Here is an 18,629-nt window from a genome sequence, read left to right as displayed (position 1 = left end):
GAAAATGTGTTTTAAGTCATTTTGAATGAATAAACTACAAATATAAAAAGAAATGAAATAAAGGCATATATACTCATTACAGAGATAATTTCCTAGTAGCAGTTAGTTTAATTTGAAGTAGTTTTTTTAGATTTTGTTATGCTTAATTTTAATTTTCTTTCTTTAATTTTTGAGGATATGTTTCCTTATGGTCAATTTTTGTAAATATTTTATATGTGCTCAAAATGTATTTTTGGTGGAAAGTTGTAATTTGTCATTTTTTCTAGTGGATTGTCTTTTATCAGTGTGTGGAGCTCTTTGGATTTTGGAGATACTCCTTGTTTGACAAATGAATTGCCGATATTTTCTCTCAATCTGTCTTTTGCTTTTGTTTATGATTCCTTTTCTCAAGAAAAATTGAAAATTTAATATAATACATCTTTTTCTTTACTGTATAGGTAAACTGCTTGATTGACTTCAGTGTCATTAATGTGTGTAAAGAGGCTTAGTATGTAAGATAGTCGGGGAAAGGCAGACTGCAGGGAACCGGACAGTGCATGTCCTAAGGCACTGAAATTAAAATGGGAATAAAAAACATTTTGTTGGCCAAGGAAAATGAAAACTCAGACAAGCAATTTGTGTGAATTTTGTTATATGGATTTTGGGTTTTTCATTTTGCATTATAAATTTTTTCCATTCCAGGTAAAAGTTACTCGAAGGCTCTTTCAATATTTTCATTCTTTTATATTTTACATTAAATATTTAATTTATATGTAATTTATTTTTATATAAAGTATAGATTTAGCATGTTTCTCTAGTTGTACCATCAGTTATGCCAGTGCCTTTTGTAGACAAATAAAGTTTTTGTAACTGTCAAAATATTGTTATATTAAGTTCACATGTATACTTGGATTCATTTCTGGGTTCTGTTGTGGTCTACTGATCTGTGTGAATACCAATACTATGTTGGTTTTAAATGCCTATCAAATACATTCAAGCAGAATTTAACAGGATCTCTACTTAAAAAAAAACTTCATCATTTTCCTTTAATCTTGTTTATAGGAGATACATAGTTTTTATGTAATAAATGAGATTCTTATATTATCTCAGACACTATTCCTCTTCATTAACCCAAAAAGGGGCTCTTTTGTACTGTTACAGCTTTATAAGTGTATTTTAGATGAACAAAGAGGTCTGTATATGCACAAGTAAAGAAAGATTAGCAACTAACAACTGCTTTTTTGTGTACCATCTTTGGTTTAATGTATCAGATTCACAGGGACCTTTTACTTTAGCAAACACTTTTAAGCTTTGCTTAATGAATGTATATAACGCCTCTCCTTCTACAACCAAATTACTTTGGTTTTAAAGCATTCATAACATCTGTACAAAATTTATCCCATGGCCTTATACTAAATGTGCTTAAAGTCTCTACCATTTCTGACTTTATAAAATGTTTATTTTTTAATTACAGGTGACATAGATTATTATATTAGTTTCAGGTGTATGACCCAGTGATTAGACATTATATAATTTACTGAGTGATAATCCCTATAAATCTTGTACCCGTATGACATCATACATAGTTATTAGAATAGTACTGAGTATATTCCTTATGGTATAACTTTACGTCACCATGACTATTATTTTTTTAAAAAATAGGGAATGCTTCACGAATTTGCACGTCATCCTTGTGCAGGACCATGCTAATCTTCTCTGTCATTCCAATTTTAGTATATGTGCTGCGGAAGTGAGCACCCCATGACTATTCTGTAACAACTAATTTGTACTTCTTAATTCCTTCACCTTTTTCACCCATCCCCCAACTCCCCTCCCATGTTGTAACTGTCAAAATGTTGTCTATCTATGAGTCTGTTTCTGTTCTGCTTGTTCGTTTATTTTGTTTTTTTTTAGATTCAGTTGTTGATAGTTATGTATTGCCATTTTTCTTGTTCATATGTTTTATCCTTCTTCTTAAAGAAGATCTTTAACAATTTCATATAATACTGGTTTTGTGGTGATGAACTTCAGCTTTTTCTTGTCTGGGGTGTTCTTTATCTGTTCTTTGACTCTAAATGATAGCTTTGCTGGATAGAATAATCTTGGTTGTAGGTTCTTCCTTTTCATCACTTTGAATACTTCTTGCCATTCCCTTCTCTGTTCTGGCCAGCAAAGTTTCTGTTTAGGAATCAACTGACAGTCTTATGGGAGCTCCCTGTTGGTAACTAACTACTTTTCTCTTGTTGCTTTTAAGATTGTCTCTTTGTCTTTAACCTTTGGAGTTTTAATTATGATGTGTCTTGGTGTGGCCTCTTTGGGTACATCTTGTTTGGGACTCTCTGTGCTTCCTGGACTTGTATGTCTTTCCTTCACCAGGTTAGGGAAGTCTTCTGTCATCATTTTTTTTCCAAATAGGTTTTCAATTTCTATATTCTCCTTCTGCTCCCAGTGTGCCCCGTTATGTGAATGTTGTTGGCATGCTTAAAGTTGTGCCAGAGACTCCTCCCATATGGTTGATTTGATTCTTGACTTCATCTTCTCTGCTGTTGATTCCCTGTAAATTATTCTTCATTTTAGTTAGTGTAGCCTTCATTTCTTTTTTTGTTCTTTTTATCCTTACTGAAGGACTTGCTTATTGATTTTAGAGAGAGGGCAAGGGAGGTGGAAAGAGAAAGAGAAACATTGATGTGAGAGAGAAACCGATTGGTTGCTCCTCACTGGGAACTGAACCGACAACCCAGGCATGTGCCCTAAAAAGGAGTTGAAGCTGCAACCTCTTGTTTATGGGATGGCACTCCAACCAACTGAGCCACACTGGCTAGAGCTATCTTTCATTTCCAACTGGTCTTTTTTCATGTTGTTGAGATTCTCACTAAGTTCACTGAGTACCCTTTATAACCAGTGTTTGGAACTCTGCATTTAGTAAATTGCTTGTCTCCATTTTGTTTAGTTCTTTTGGAGTTTTGTTCTGTTCTTTCATTTGGGACATGTTTCTTTGTCTCCTCATTTTGGCAGCCTACCTGTATTTGTTTCTGTGTATTAATTAGGTAGAGCTGCAACATCTCCTAGGCTTAGTACAGTGGCCTGACATAGTACTCTAGGGTCCAGAGGCACAGCCTCCCTGATCACTCTAGCTGGGCACTCCAGGTGTACCCTCCATGTGAGCTGTGTACCCCTCCTGTTGCAGTTGAGCATTTATTGCTGTTGGCCCGTCAGTGGGAAGGATTTCCCCCAGGATGATCAGCTGCAAGGACTGGCTGCGATCACCAAGCTCCAATCAGCTGTGCAGAGGCCCTCGCCACGGAGCAGGATTTACTTCAGTGGGGCCCTGTTGCTCTCTGACTCACTCTTTAAGTGTGTTGTTTGTGTAGGTGGTTGGGTGGTGATACTTCCATGTGGTCTTAAGCTACCCACTGGGGCCTCTTGGGAGTTGCAGGCCAAGGTCAGCTGCAGCCTCTGTTTTGCCCAGGGCCACCTGGCATGAGCTACAAAGCAGTTTTCAGATGGCTACTACTTGTGCTAGGCTTGGGGGTGTCCAGGTGAGGCCAAGCTGAGAACCGAGGCCAAGCTGTGAAACAGCTGCTGCTAGTTTTGGGGCTGGAGTCACTTGGTGAGAGAGGTATGGGGTAAGGGGACATGCTGAAGCCAGGTGCTGCTTATTTGAGAGATTTCAGGAATCTGAAGTCTGAACCAAGACAGCCATTCATATGGAAAAGCCTCTAGAAACAGCTTGTGTGGGACCTAGAGCAATTACCCCAGCAGTGCAAACAGTGTAAGCCTGATTGATGGAGTCTCAGATATTGTGCCCACCTGCTGGCTCTGTGGGTGAGGGCTTGTCAAAGGAGCAGTGGCTTCTGCTAGCACTTATGTCTGGGAGAAATGTGGCCCCCGCAGCTCTTGCCCTGATGCCAGACAATTCTGTTTCTCCCTGTATGTCTCTGGTGTCTCAAGGTGTTGCCAGTGCTAGACCTCAGAGGGAGTAAATCTGAGTAAGTCTGTGCTGGCCCTTTAAGAGAAACTGCCTGAGAGTCCAGGAGCCTCTGTCTTCCTCAGCCTTAATCCCCACTGGTGTTCACAGCCAGATGTTATGGGGATATCTCTTCCTGGCACTGGAACCCTGGGGTGGGGGCCTGGTGTGGGGCTGGGACCCTTGTTTTTCAGGGGGAACCTCAGCAGCAAAGTTAAACCTCTTGGTTTTTTTCTTCCACACGAGGGTGGGGGACTAGCGCATTCCAGTTTTCATACCTTCTACCAGTATTGGTGTGGCTTCTTTAATTCCCTAGTTGTAGGACTTCATTCAGCAAGACTTCAGGTGGTTCTGAAGGATGATTGTTCTGTAGTTTAGTTGTAATTTTGATGTGTCTAGTTTTGTTTTTTTTAAACTGGCTTCCAAATAAGGTCCACACATTGCAAGCTTACAGTCTCTATCTAGTTCCTGCATTGCTGCTCTTTTTCCTTTTTAACCAGGTTGGTTATAGTTTCCCACAATTTAGATTTGCTGATCACATTCTTATCTTGAAGTTTAATGTGCTTGTCTGTTCTCTGCATTTCCTGTTAATTGCTATTTTACTGGCTCATCTTTAAGATTTTCATATACTGCTAGAAAATATTTTCTTGTATGTTCTTGTTTTACTATTTATATTTCTTCAGCTGATTATTTTTCAATTTAGTAACCATAATTAAAACTTAATGGTTTTGTAGGTGACTGTAATTTGAAAAAAACACAGTAACATTGCCTGTATTTTATTGAAGATTGTTACAGAGTCGAGGAATATACTATACTGTTATTTCATTCCCTTGACAAGCTTTCTTCCATTGGAATTGCCGTTTTCTTTTCTTTCACTGTGTTTCTTTATTATTTCATCTGTACGTTGTTGTTGTTGTTGTTGTTGTTGTTGTTGTTTAGTTCTTTTTATAGAGCCCTTCTGAATTCCTATCCTCTTGTAAATTGAGTTCTCTATAGCATCAGTATCCTTGTATTTCCTTGCTTTCATTGAAAGTTGCCTTTCCTAAAGGTATTGCATCCCATCTACCTTAGCATCTAGATGAAGTATTTACATTTCTGCTTTGTTTTATTTTCATATTCCCCTTTTGATCTTTGACTATCAGCAGCTACCCTTTATCTTTTCTGCTCTTCACCTGTGAGAATAGTGTTGTCAACTTGATTTCCTTCTTTCCTAATGACTTTCTTCTTAAATTCCCCCCAGATATTTCATAAACATTGAGAATTTATAATGCAAAACAGTCCAGTTACAATAAGAAGTTCTATTCTTACGACTAATCCTTTTCTCCAGTGGGAGTCAGTGTTGACTTCAAACTTCTGGTAGTAAAGTCTCTATTTTACCTATACCACCTTTTCTCAAATTGATTATTTTCTTCCCCCATTTCTCAAATTGATTATTTCACTCTTTTATTTCCTATATTGGTTGTCATTGCTTTTAAGGTTATATATTTTCAACTTTATTTGTTAGTCTAGTAATCATGGGCAATATTTGGTGGCTTCTCACTTTAAAAGATTAATGCTTTTCTCCCAAGTTTCTCTTTAGCCACCCTCCTTGCTTTCACATATTAGCATCTAGCATTTATATTTTTATGTTGATTAATACTTACATTCTGTTTAGTAACAATAATTAAAACTTAAGTGCTTTGTAGGTGATTATAATCTGCAAAAACAACATTGACTGTATTTAACAGGGGTGGACAAAAGTAGGTTTATAGTTGTGAGTATGCAAAATAATTTATTGTATTTTTATTTATTAATTATTGTATTATTTGTATTATAACTGTAAACCTGCTTTTGCCCACCCCTGTCTTAAGGATTGTTTGTTATAGAGCCAAGGAAATACTCTACTGTTATTTCATCCCCTTTTTGGGCCAAGTTTTCTTCCATTGGAATTACCTTTTTCTTTTCTTTCACTGCTTTCCTTTATTATTTATCATCTGTGGGCATTTTTGTTTAGTTTAGTTTTAATTCCATCAAGCAAGCAGCCTAACACCTACTTTTTTTATGAAGTCTTTCAGAGTCCCTCTGCTTCTCTTTGGGCTGAGTGTGCCTTAGGCTTTCTGCCCAGCTCTTATCACATGAGTTGACTTTCCAACTTCCCAGAGTTGGATCTATTTATTGGACAAGATGTCATCTCTTTTTATTTACTCCTTTGGAAAATAACTTCATATGTAAACTTTGAATCTTTGAATGTTTGAAAATGGCTTTTTCTTTTGGGTAAGAACTCAAAGTTAAAAACTTTGCATGAAATTAGAAAATTCAAAGTAAAGATACACAATGAAATAGAAAAGTCATTCTTGTCTTTCAGATCCTTTTCCTAGAGGTAGTCTTCTTTCAAATTCTTTTTATTTTATTTTTAAAAGATTTTATTTATTTTTAAAGAGAGGGAGGAAGGGAGAAAGAGAGGGAAACATTAATGTGTGGTTGCCCCTCGAGTGCCCCCTACTGGGGACCTGCCCTGCAACCCAGGCATGTGCCCTGACTGGGAATCAAACCAGTGACCCTTTGGTTCAAAGGCCTGCACTCAATCCACTGAGCCACACCAGCCAGGTGTGGCTCTTTGAACTTCTTAATTGCCAAGTCCAGTGGATTCTTTGTCCTTTGTTTCTATCTTTTTCTTTAATCTTTATAGTATTTTTCCATTATATTTAGACCCCTTATGTCTCTAGTCTCCCCAGCAACTACCACACTGTTATCTATGTCCATGAGTCCTTTTCCCTTTTTGCTCAATATCGCCACCCCATGACTGCCCCCACTAGCTGTCATCTGCTCTTCGTGTATGAGTCTGTCTCTGTTTTGTTTGTTAGTTCAGTTTGTTCATTAGATTCCACATATGAATGAAGTCATATGGTATTTGTCTTTCTCTGACTGGCTTATTTCACTTAGCATAATGTTCTGCAGGTGCATCCATACTGTCACAGATGGTAAAATTTTCTTCTTTTTTTACAGCTGAGTAGAATTCCATTGTGTAAATGTCCCATAATTGTTTTATCCACTCATCTACTGATGGACACTTGGGCTGCTTCTATGTCTTGGTCATTGTAAATAATACTGCATTGAACATAGGGGTGTTTATGTTCTTCTGAATTAGTGTTTCGGGTTCCTTCGGATGTATTCGCAGAAGTAGGATCACTGGGTCAAAAGGCAGATCTGTTTTTAATGTTTTGAGGTATCTCCACTCTGCTTTCCACAGTGGCTGCACCAATCTGCATTCCCACCAATAGTGCAAAAGGGTTCCCCTTCCTCCACATCCTCGCCAGCACTTATGTGTTGACTTATTGATGATAGCCATTCTGACAGGTGTGAGATGGTATCTCATTGTGGTTTTAATTTGTGTTTCTCTGATGAGTAGTGAGTGATGTTGAGCATCTTTTCTTATGTCTGTTCGCCATCTGTATGTCCTCTTTGGAGAAGTATCTATTCAAGTCCTTTGCCAATTTTTTAAATTGGGTTGTTTGTTTATTGGTGTTGAATTTTGTAAGTACTTTATACATTTTGGATATTAACTCCTTATCAGACGTATCAGTGTATATGTTCTCTCCCATTCTGTGGGTTGTCTTTTATTTTGTTGATGATTTCCTTTACTGGGCAAAAATTTTTTAGTTTTTTATAGTCCCATTTGTTTATTTTTTATTTTGTTTCCTTGCCTGGGGAGATATGTCAGATATAAAATTTCTACAAGCAATTTTGCTGCTTATGTTTTCCTGAAGGACTTTTATGGTTTTGGGGCTAACATTTAAGTCTTTGATCTGTGTTGAATTTATTCTTGTGAATGGTGTAAGAACATGGTCTAGCTTAATTTTTCTGCATGTATCTGTCCAATTTTTCCAACACCATTTATTGGATAAACTATCTTTAGCCTATTGGATGTTCTTGCTTCCTCTGTTGAATATTAATTGACTGTAAAGGTGTGGGTTTATTTCTGGGCTTTCCATTCTGTTCTATTGATCTATGTGTCTGTTTTTATGCCAGTAGCAGGCTGTTTTGATTACTGTGGGCTTGTAGTATAGCTTGATGTTAGGCAGCATGATTTCTCCAACTTTGTTCTTCTTTCTCAGGATCATTGTTGCTATGTGGGGCCTTTTGTGGTTCTATATAAATTTTTGAAATATTTGTTCTAGTTCTGTGAAATACGTCATTGGAATCTTGATAGGAATTGCATTGAGTCTATAGATTGCTTTGGGTAGTTTTTATTATATTAATTTTTCATATCCATGAATACTGTGTGTGCTTCCACTTGTATCTTCTGCAGTTTTCTTCTTCAGTGTCTTGTAATTTTCCATGTACAGGTCTTTTACATCCTTGGTTAGGTTTATTAGGTATTTTATTCTTTTTTAAAGATTTTATTTACTAATTTTTAGAGAGACGAGTAGGGAGAGAGAAAGAAAAGGAAAGAAATATCAATGTGTGGTTGCCTCTTGTGTGCTCTCCCCCACACTGGGGACCTGGCCACCAACCCAGGCATGTGCCCCAACAGGGATTCGAACTGGCAACCTTTGGTTTGCAGGCCAGTGCTCAATCTGTTAAGACACACCAGCCATGGCTATATAATTCTTTTTGAAGCAATTGTGAATGAGATTGTTTTCTTAATTTCCCTTTCTGTTAGTTTGTTACTGGCGTATAAGAATGCAGCTGATTTCTGGATATTAATTTTATATCCTGCTACTTTGCTGAATTAATGTATCATTTTTAGTAGTTTCTTGGTGTAATATATGGCATTCTCTATGTACAGTATCTTGTCATCTGCAAATAAAGACAGTTGTACTTCTCCTTTCCAATTGGATGCCTTTTATTTCTTCTGGTCTGATTGCTGTGGCTAGGACTTCTGGTACTATGGTGAATAAGAGAGGTGAAAGCAGTCCCTATAAATTGTTCTTTATTTTAATTAGTGTAACCTTCTTTTCTGAATGGATCTTTTTTATGCTGTTGAGGTCTTTACTAAGTTCCTTGAGCATCCTTATAACCAGTGTTTTGAACTTTGTATCTGATATATTGCTTATTTCCATTTCATTTAGCTCTTTTTTAGAAAAAGTATTTTATTTAGTTTTAGAGAGACATGACAGGAGAGAGCAAGAGAGGGAGAGAAACATCAATGTGTGAGAGAAACATAGATTTGGTTGCCTCTTTCATGCCCCCAAATGGGGACCTGGCCTGCAACCTAGGAATGTGCCCTGACTGAAAATCAAACCAGCAACCGTTTGGTTCACAGGCTAGCATTCAATCCACTGAGCCCTACCAGCCAGGGCTCATTGAGTTCTTTTTCTGGAATTTTGAAATTCTGGAGTTCTTTCTGTTACTTCATTTGGGCCATGTTTTTTTGTTGTCTTGATGTGGCAGCAAACACTTGGTGGCAGCAAACACCCTCCCTGTGTTTGTTTCTATGTTTTAAGTAGAGCTGCTTTGACTCTGTGTCTTGGGTAGTGTTGCCTAATGTAGTAGGTGTCCTTTGGGGTCCAGTGGAACAGTCTCCCCTATCACCCAAGCTGGATACTCGAGGTGCACCCTTTGTGTGGGCTGAGTACACTATCGTATAGTTGAGCCTTGGTTGCTGTTGTCAGGTGAATGGGAGGTATTTACCCAGGCCTGTCAGCTGCAGGGATTGGCTTTGACCACTTACCACCAACCTCCTCCTTCTGTGGAGGATCAGCTGTGCAGTGGCATGGTCTTGGTGCTCTGAGGTGGTCTGTAGCTGTTCACTGGGTGTGCTGGCCCTGGGGTTTCCCAGGTGGTGCTGGCTAAGGTCAGCCCCATCCTGTGTTTTGCCCAGGGCCACCCTGCCTGAGCCTATAGCATTCTGAGAAGGCTGCTACTTGTGCTGGATTTATCGATTCCCAGATGAAGCCAAGCTGTGAATCTAGGCTTGTTGCTGCTAGTTATGGGCCAACAGAGGCCAGCTGTTGCTTATTTGATGGGATTTAGGAAGTTGTGAAGCTTGAGCCAAGACCAGCCATTCATAGTGAAAAGCAGCTTGGGTGGGCCTGTAAGTTGAGTGGGGCAGTGTCTGGCAGTCTTCAAGGGGGAGGTCAAACATGGTAGCCATGTTGATGGAGTCGCAGATATGGCACCAGCCTGATGGCTCAGTCTAAATGGATGTGGTTTCTTTAATTCAATAGTTGTCAGACTTCCATTCAACTCAATTTTTGACAGTTCTGAGTGATGGTTGTTCTATATTTTAGTTGTAATTTTGATGTGGTTGTGCAAAGAGGTGAGCCGTGTCTGCCTATGCTGCCATCTTGACTGGATGTCCCAAACAATTCTCAAAGAACTTTTTAGGTTTACTATATAAGGGTGAGGATTTATGGAGATAACAACTCTGCCTTCTGGAACAATATTATGGACAAAGGAACAAAATGAAAAGGTTCTCCATTATTTAGAAGTATGTTAAGTTAGCAATATAGGAAGATTTTTGTAGATATAATTTTAATATTAATTCTAGTTTAATTTAATTGAGGTCCAAGAACATAATTCTTATACATCCAGTCTTTTCACATTCACTGAAACTTAGTTTATGGACCAGATCATCACTTGGTACAACTTAGTGAATGTTCTGTTCGCACTTGAAAAGGATGTTTTGACATAAGAAATGTACAAACCTGTAGAGAATTTTTTAATAAGATTTTATTTGAGCCATACAGACTGCTTATACCAGGAGCAAGATCTCAAATACTTTGCAGGGTAACAATTTTGCAGCCTCGTTTATGCATTTGAAATTAAGGAAGGAACTAAGAAAGATTACCTGGAGGTGGAAAAATGCAGTATAGGAAAGTTAACATTATTATGGGTCCTCTTGAGGGTTAATACACCTTTATAGGGCTATTTCTTCTGGTACTTCAAAGATGTGTTAACCTAGAGGCACAAAATTTAAAACCTTTCACTAAAGAAGTGATAGGCTTGGGGCATGACTACCTGCCAATGACCTGCCCAGTTAGGAATTTATAATCAGATAACCCTGTGAGATTACTTTACACAGGACCCCCTTTTTTCGTGCACATCATGAAGATACTCTTTTTTAAAAATCCTCATGCCAGGATATGCTTATTGATTTTAGAGAGGAAGGGAGACAGAGAGAGAGAGAGAGAGAGAGACAGAAACATCAATGTGAGAAAGAAACATCAATCAGTTGCCTCCTGCATGTGCCTTGACCAGGGATTGCACCTGCAACCTAGGTATGTGCCTTGACTAGCTCCTACACATTAGACAAATAAGAGAATGTCTGCATTGAAACCAGTAGGAAAGGCTGAGACACACTCTCATCATACACCCCACCTCTGGCATAGGACCATACAGTCAGGAGGGAACTCCCAGTTTCTCCTTGAGGAGCAAAGGGGTTGGACTACATGTTTAGTGCCCCAACTCTTAAGACTTCCACTTGAGAGATTGGCACCCAAAAACGCATAGTTCTAAAAGCCACCAAGGCTTTTGTCATAAGTACCGCAAGACTATATATAGCACACAAAGAAGCAGTTGTCAGCAGGTGTGCAGGCATTCAAAGTGACTATCTCCCTTAGCACAGCAGGAGCCGACAATAACACCCATCTCCATCTTGTCCTAAGAGGGGTCTATCTGCATACTTTAACAGTTCCTGTTTGAAGGCAGGCTTCTAGTTTAGGAGGCATCTAGGCTCAGGGTTAGATCCTTCCTGGATACAGGGGAAGCTGGCAGTCACCTCCCTTACCTTCTCTTTTTAACTTACTTTAGGTTATAAGTAGCTCCCTAGACAGAGTTTGTGTGAAGTCTTGCACCTTAGCTTTTGTAGCTGCTTCCTGAGTGATGTGCCCCTGGATCTGGCTTAGATAACCACTGGGTCTTGCATTCATGGGTCCCATAATGCTGTAACAAACAAAAATGTGATTCTTAACAGGCACTGGAGCAACCCTCCCACCCTGCAACTTTAGACCTGAGCCTAGCACAGAGAGAACAGGCAAAAATATCTCTCTCTCTTCCTCCCTAGAGAAGGAGCTTTTCTACATACTTTCCTAGCTGATGCCAGAGGGTCTGGCTTCCAATCAGCTTGTATCTAAGTTTTGAATGTGATCTTTCCCTTTGGGACATTGGTGGTTCTTGGCATACCCTGAAGTACTGGGAACCACTAAGAACAAAGAAGGCTGCTTGGACAATCAAAATGGTTTGAAATATAGTCAGGACCTTAGGCTAGGTTGACAAGGTACATCCCCTACCCAAGACCAAACTATTTAGACTAAAAGAAGTTGCTGCTTTATTCAACGCTCAGAAACCAACCCAGGGTCAAGGAAAATGAAGAAACAAAGGAATGTTTCAAACAAAAGAACAAGATAAATCTCCAGAAACAGATCTTAATGAAATGGAGGTAACTTATTTACCTGATAGAGTTTAACATAAGTCATAAAGATGTTCACTGAGGTCAGGGGAGCAATGCATGAGCAAAGTGAGAAACTCAATAAAGAGATATAAAAATATTAAAAAGCACTAACAGAAATCATAGAGCTGCCCTGACTGGTGTGGCTCAGTTGATTGGGTGTCATTCTGTGAAGTGAAAGGTCACCAGTCAGGGTATATGCCTGGGTTGCAGGTTCGGTCCCTGGTTAGGGCATTCATTATATGAGAGGCAACTGATGAAAGTTTCCATTTCACAAAGATGTTTCTCTCCCTTTCTTTTTCCCTCCCTTCTCTTCTCTCTAAAAATAAATAAAATCTTAGAAAAGAAATCATAGAACTGAAAAATAGAGTAATTGAACTGAAAAATTCAGTTGAGGGATTCAACAGCAGCCTAGATAAAACAGAAGAAAGAACCAGTGAACTAGAAGACAGGGCAGTGGAATTCATTTAATCAGAAGAGCAAAGGAAAAAAAAAATGAAAAAGAGTGAAGATAGCTTAAGAGACTTATAGAAAACCATCAAGTAGACTAATATATGCATTATAGGGGTCCAGAGGAGAAGAAAGAGAGAAAGGGAAATAATTATTCAGGGAAATAAATGCTGAAAACTTAGCTAACCTTGGAAAAGAAAAGACATCCAGATCCAGGAAGCCTAAAGGATACCAAATATAATAAATTTAAAGAGACCCATATTGAGACACATGATTATTGTCAAAAGTTAAACATTAGGAAAGAATCTTAAAAGCAGCAAGGGAAAAGCAACTTATTACCTACAAGGAAACTCCCATAAGACTATCGGATTTTTTTTTAAGCAAAAATTTTGTTGGCCACAAGGGAGTGGCAAGATACTAGATTCTCCATCATATGGAAGTCAAAAAAAGCTGGTGTAGCTCTACATATATCAGACAAAAACCGTCTTTAAACCACAGAGTATAACAACAGAAAAAAGGTCATTACACAATGATGAAGGTGTCATTATGTGAGAGGATATAACATTATTAACTATTCATGCACCCAACAGAGGAGTACCTAAATATATAAAGCAAATATTAACTGATCTGAATGGAAAAATAGACAGCAATACAAAAACAGTGTGGGACTTTAGTATCCTACTTTGAACAATGGATAGATCATCCAGGCAGAAAATCAATGTGGAAACATTAGAATTGAACTATAGTTAGATCAAAATAGATCATGCAATTATCTCAATAGATTCAGAGAAAGCATTTGACAAAATTCAGCATCTTTTCATGACTAAAAACTCAACAGATTGTCAGTAGAAGGGATGTACCTCAAATAAGAAAGGCCATATTAGACAAAACTACAACTAACATCATCCTCAACAGTGAAAAACTGAAAGCTTTTTTTTCTAAGGTGTCAGACACAGTACAAGGATGCCTACTCTCAACAGTTTTATTCAACATAGTACTGGAAGTCTTAGCCAGAGCACTTAGGCAAGGAAAAGAAAAGGCATGCAAATCAGAAAGGAAGAAGTAAAAATGCCCCTATTTGCAGATGACAAGATATTATATATAGAAAATCCTAAAACCTCTACCAAAAAAAATCTGTTAGAGCTAATACATACATTCAGTAAAGTTGCAGTATACAAAATCAATATGCAAATATCAGTTGCACTTCTATACACTAACAATGAACAATCAGAAAGAGAAATTAAGAAAACAGTTTCTTTTACAATTGCATCAAAAGAAATAAAATACTTTGGAATAAACTTAGCCTAGGACATGAAAGATCGGTACAGTAAAAACTATATGACAATAATGTTAGAAATTGAAGAATACATATAAATAGAAAGCTATTCCATGCTCATGGATTGGAGGAATTAATAGAGTTACAATGTCCCTAATACCCAAAACAATCTACAGATTAAATGCAATTCCTATCAAAATTACAGTGGTATTGTCACAAAAATAAAACAAACCTACAGTTCTATGGAATCAAAAAAGACTCCTAATAGCCAAAACAATACTGAGTAAGTAGAACAAAGCTGGAGGTATCACAGTTTCTGATTTTAAAATATGATGAAGCTATGGCAATCAAAACAGTATGGTATTTGCATAAAAATCACACATTGATCAATAAACAGAATAGAGAGCCCCTACATAAGCACATACATACATGGTCAATTAATATGACAAAGGAGTCAATAATATATATACAATGGAGAAAGAATAGTCTCTTCAATTAAATGTGTAGGGAAAACTGGACAGCCAGATGCAAAAGAATGAAGCTGAGTCCCTATCATGCACAAAATCAACTCAGTATGGACTAAAGACTTGAATGTAATGCTTGAAGCCATAAAATTTTTAGCAGAAAACAAGGAGTTTTGCTTCTTTACATTGGCCTTGACAGTGATTTTTGTATACTTTTTATTTGACAGCAAAAGGAAAGGCAACCAAAGTAAAAATAAATGAGAAGGACTATATGGAATGAAAAACCTTTTGCTCAGTGAGGGAAACCATCAACAAAATGAAAATGCAACCTATGGAATGGGGGAAAATATTTGCAAAGTATCTATCTGATAAAGGGATAATACTCAAAATATATAAGGAATTCATACAACTCAATAGCCAACAAACAAACAATTGAAATCCTAATTAAAAAATGGTCAAAGGACCTGAAAAGACACTTTTCAAAAGAAGACATGTAAATAACCAACAAATACATGAAAAGGTGCTCAATGTCACTATCAGGCAAATACAAAGCAAGGCCACAGTGAGATATCACCTCACATCTGTTAGGGTGGCTATCCAAAGGACAAGAGATAACAGATGCTAGTGAGGACGCAGAGAAAATGGAACGTTTTATACTGTTGGTGGGAATGTAAATTGGCATAGCCACTATGGAAACAGTATGGAGGTTCCTCAGGAAATTAAAAATAGAACTACAGTATGATCCAGCATTCCCACTTTTGGGTCTGTATCCAATGGAAACTTAACCATTATCTTGAAGAGATATTTGTACTCCAGTGTTCATTGCAGTATTATTCAAACAGCCAAGGTATAAAAATAACCTGTCACTGGGTGAATGGGTCAAGAAAATGTGGTGTGTACACATGTACGTGGGTGTGTATACTGGAACATTTATTGTCGACCTTTACAAAGGAATACATGCTATTTGTGAAAGCATAAATGGACCTGGAGGGCAAGTAAAATAATCCAGACAAAAGACCAAATACTGTATAGTAACACATATCTGGAATCTTAAAAAGAAAAAAAAGTGTAACTCTAAGAAACAGAAGAGTGATTGCCAGGGGTGGGGAAAATAGGGAGAAATTGGTAAAGGCTGTGAGTTCTCAGTTATAAGATAGATAAGGTCTGGAGAGTTAAAGTATAACATGGTGACTATAGTTGAGAATACTGTATTGTATAATTGAAATTTTCTAAGAGAGGAGAACTTAGTCTTCCCCTCTCCCAAAAAGGTATACAATGAGGTGATGGATGTGTTAGTTAACTCAGCAGGAGGGGAATCTTTTTATAGTGTGTACAATGAAAATCATTGTGTTGTATGCTTTAAGTATCTTGCAATTTTATCTGTCAATTATACTAGAATATAATTTTGCTGAAAAATTTTGCTTTGTTTTGTTTTTATACACTGAAAGTATTTTCTCATACAGTTGGGTCCTTTGGTTGAATATAGAACTAAATATCACACTGCAATTCAGTTACTCAATAATCATTTTCCCTTCATCTGTACTTAGTGAAGTGCTTGATCCATAGTACATGTTGTATAAGTGTGCTTGCTATTATCCCATCTTCCTCTGCTCATGATTTACTTCTATGGGGAAGGTTGCCAGATTTTCACCTTTTCCAAATGTCAGTGTCATGTTTTAGCTGGCAGCTAGATTCTGGTGTAATTGCCCTACTTATATTTCTAAATTAAAGTGTGTAAAACTGTAGGCCTTATTCTCCTCACCTTCCAGTGTCAAAGGGCAAAGTCCTTCTAATCTCCTTATTTCCATTAATGGTATTACAGATCTCACAGATTTGAAATCCTCACACCATCTTCCACTCCTGGCTTCTATATTCAGTTCGTCTCCAGGCTGTATCAAGTCTTTTATTGCTTGACAATATCATGCCATTTCAGTTCAGGATCTTACCACTACCTACACCATTGCAGTAGCTTTCTGACTCTTCATCATTTTACCTTTCTAATTCATTATTGACTGTGGAATAAAGTTTAAATTCTTTTATCTGACATTCAGACTTTTTTTAGTTTTATACTATATCAGTTAGGATTGCATTCATTTACAAGTAACATAATGTCTGGGAATAGATTGGAGGTGATTCTTGACATTGATTCAGCTGCTTAAGGTTGCCAGGTCTTTTGTTCTCTTGGGCTTTTCTTCATGGTTGCCTACTGGTTTTAAGGTGACTACACTACCCTATATTTATATTCAGATTCAGGTAGGAAGAAAGTGAAGGTGAAAAAACAAAAAGGAAGCTAAGCCAGCCTCCTTTTAAGGAGGAGTGGTCCTGGAAGTACCACTCAACTTTCATTTAAATCTCCTTTTCTAAAACTGGTTCATGTGGCTACCTATCTGTGGGGAAGTACAATGTTTAGTTTTGTTTTTTGATATATTACTCTCTTCAATAAAATTGGGCTCCTGTATCAAGGAAGAAGGTAAAATGCAGATTGGGTATATAGCTACAGTTTTGCCATGAGTACCTGTCTATCCTAAATGCTGTAACTTCTCAAATTCTACACTTGAGTCCAATAAATTACTGAACGTATTTTATATCTTTCTACTGTTCAGCAGTTTCACTCTCTTGGAATGTTCTTCCTTTTCCACCCATCTAAATCCAAACATTGTTCAAGATCAGTTTTAAATATGAACTCCTCTAATAAAACTCATCAATTAATCCCAGCTTGAAATCTTGTTTTTTCCCCCTCCAGACACTAATAAGCAATTGTCAGAGTAATTCATTTGTTGAGAAATATGCCTCATGGGAACTCTTCTGTGGTCTGTAACTGATTTTCTTTGTTTTGCATTACATATTGATATTATGTTTCCTCAGTTAGGTTGTAAACTTGACAGTTTTATGGTCCTTGTCTGTAGTAAGTTTATAATCTTGGTGTCTTTCACAGCGCTTTTTATATGGTAGTACACAGTATTCAATTCAAATTATGGATTTGATAGTCTTGTCAGTGAAGACTCCTTTCTATATGAAGGATGCCTTATCAATACCATTTTCATTTGTTAACTATGTTGTTTTCTCCTATAGGCACATGTTCTGAAAAAGACTCTGCGTGGAAATGGCTTGCCTTACAATGACAGAAATGGAAGGAACATCCACATTTCCTATACATCATAATGGTGATATTCCTGGAATTGTTGATTCTGTGAAGCAAATAGATCCAGTCCTACAGGTGTATCTTTATCATTCCCTTGGGAAAGCTGAGGGAGATAACCTGAAGTTTCCAACTGGGGAGTATGTTGCAGAAGAAATTTGTGTTGCTGCTTCTAAAGCCTGCGGTAACTATTAAAAATAGTTATTTTTCTTATTAGTAAATGATTAATTATCCCACTCTAATATAATGTACATGTATAATGTGTTAATCTTATTTTTTAATGCTTGTGTGGCTGACAAGTGTGCTTTCACATGCACAAAAAATGACAATGTCACTATAGTAGAATTTAAGGCAAATTTGTCTTGCGCTAGTTCTATAGACTGAATGGTTGTGTGTCCCATCCCCCAACCCCAGCCCAATTTACATTGAAATTTATTCCCCCAGTGTAATGTTATGTGGAGGTAGGGCCTTTGGGAAGTGATTAGGTCATTAGGCAGATCCCTGATCAGTGAGATTAGTGCTCTTATAAAAGAGACCCCAGAGAACATCTTTGCTATTTCTGCCATGTGAAGACATAGTAAAAAGATGAATTAGAAAATGAATTGTCTATGAACCAGGAGCAAATCCTCATTAGACACTGAATCTGCAGCACCTTAATTTTGTTCTTTCCAACCTCCAGAACTGTGAGAAACTTTTGTTGTTTAGCAGCTACTTAGTCTATGGTATTTTTGTTATAGCATGCCAAATGGACTAAGACAAAGATTGGTACTGAGATGTGGGGGCATGCTGTAACAAATACCTAAAAATGTGGATGTGGCTTTGTAATTAGGTAATGGGTAATGAAAGAGTTTTGAGGTGCACGCTAGAAAAAGCCTACCTTGTTGTGAACAGACCATTAAAGGCAGTTCTGGTGAGGGCTCAGAAAGAAAAGAAGAGAGCTATAGGGAAAGCCTCATCTTTTTAGAGAACACTTAAGTAATCTT

At 37.5% G+C, this 18,629-nt stretch overlaps 1 protein-coding gene and 1 non-coding gene across 2 annotated transcripts in view; one reads left to right on the top strand and one right to left on the bottom strand.

Moving 5' to 3' along the window:
• Window positions 1–18,629, top strand: part of JAK2 (Janus kinase 2) — a 100,355-nt gene that overhangs the window by 17,529 nt on the left and 64,197 nt on the right. Inside the window, exon 3 of the mRNA XM_028511219.2 lies at window positions 17,580–17,830. Within this exon, the coding sequence (XP_028367020.1) occupies window positions 17,611–17,830 (220 nt within the window). The 5' untranslated portion in view covers window positions 17,580–17,610. The remainder of the gene's footprint in view (window positions 1–17,579; window positions 17,831–18,629) is intronic.
• On the bottom strand, window positions 1,634–1,737 carry LOC114513815. The gene has a single exon (XR_003685876.1). It is a non-coding gene; the product is annotated as a U6 spliceosomal RNA (small nuclear RNA).

Source organism: Phyllostomus discolor, chromosome 3, assembly GCF_004126475.2.
Source record: "Phyllostomus discolor isolate MPI-MPIP mPhyDis1 chromosome 3, mPhyDis1.pri.v3, whole genome shotgun sequence".
Taxonomy (NCBI): domain Eukaryota; kingdom Metazoa; phylum Chordata; class Mammalia; order Chiroptera; family Phyllostomidae; genus Phyllostomus; species Phyllostomus discolor.
This window is presented reverse-complemented; position numbering and strand designations above follow the sequence as displayed.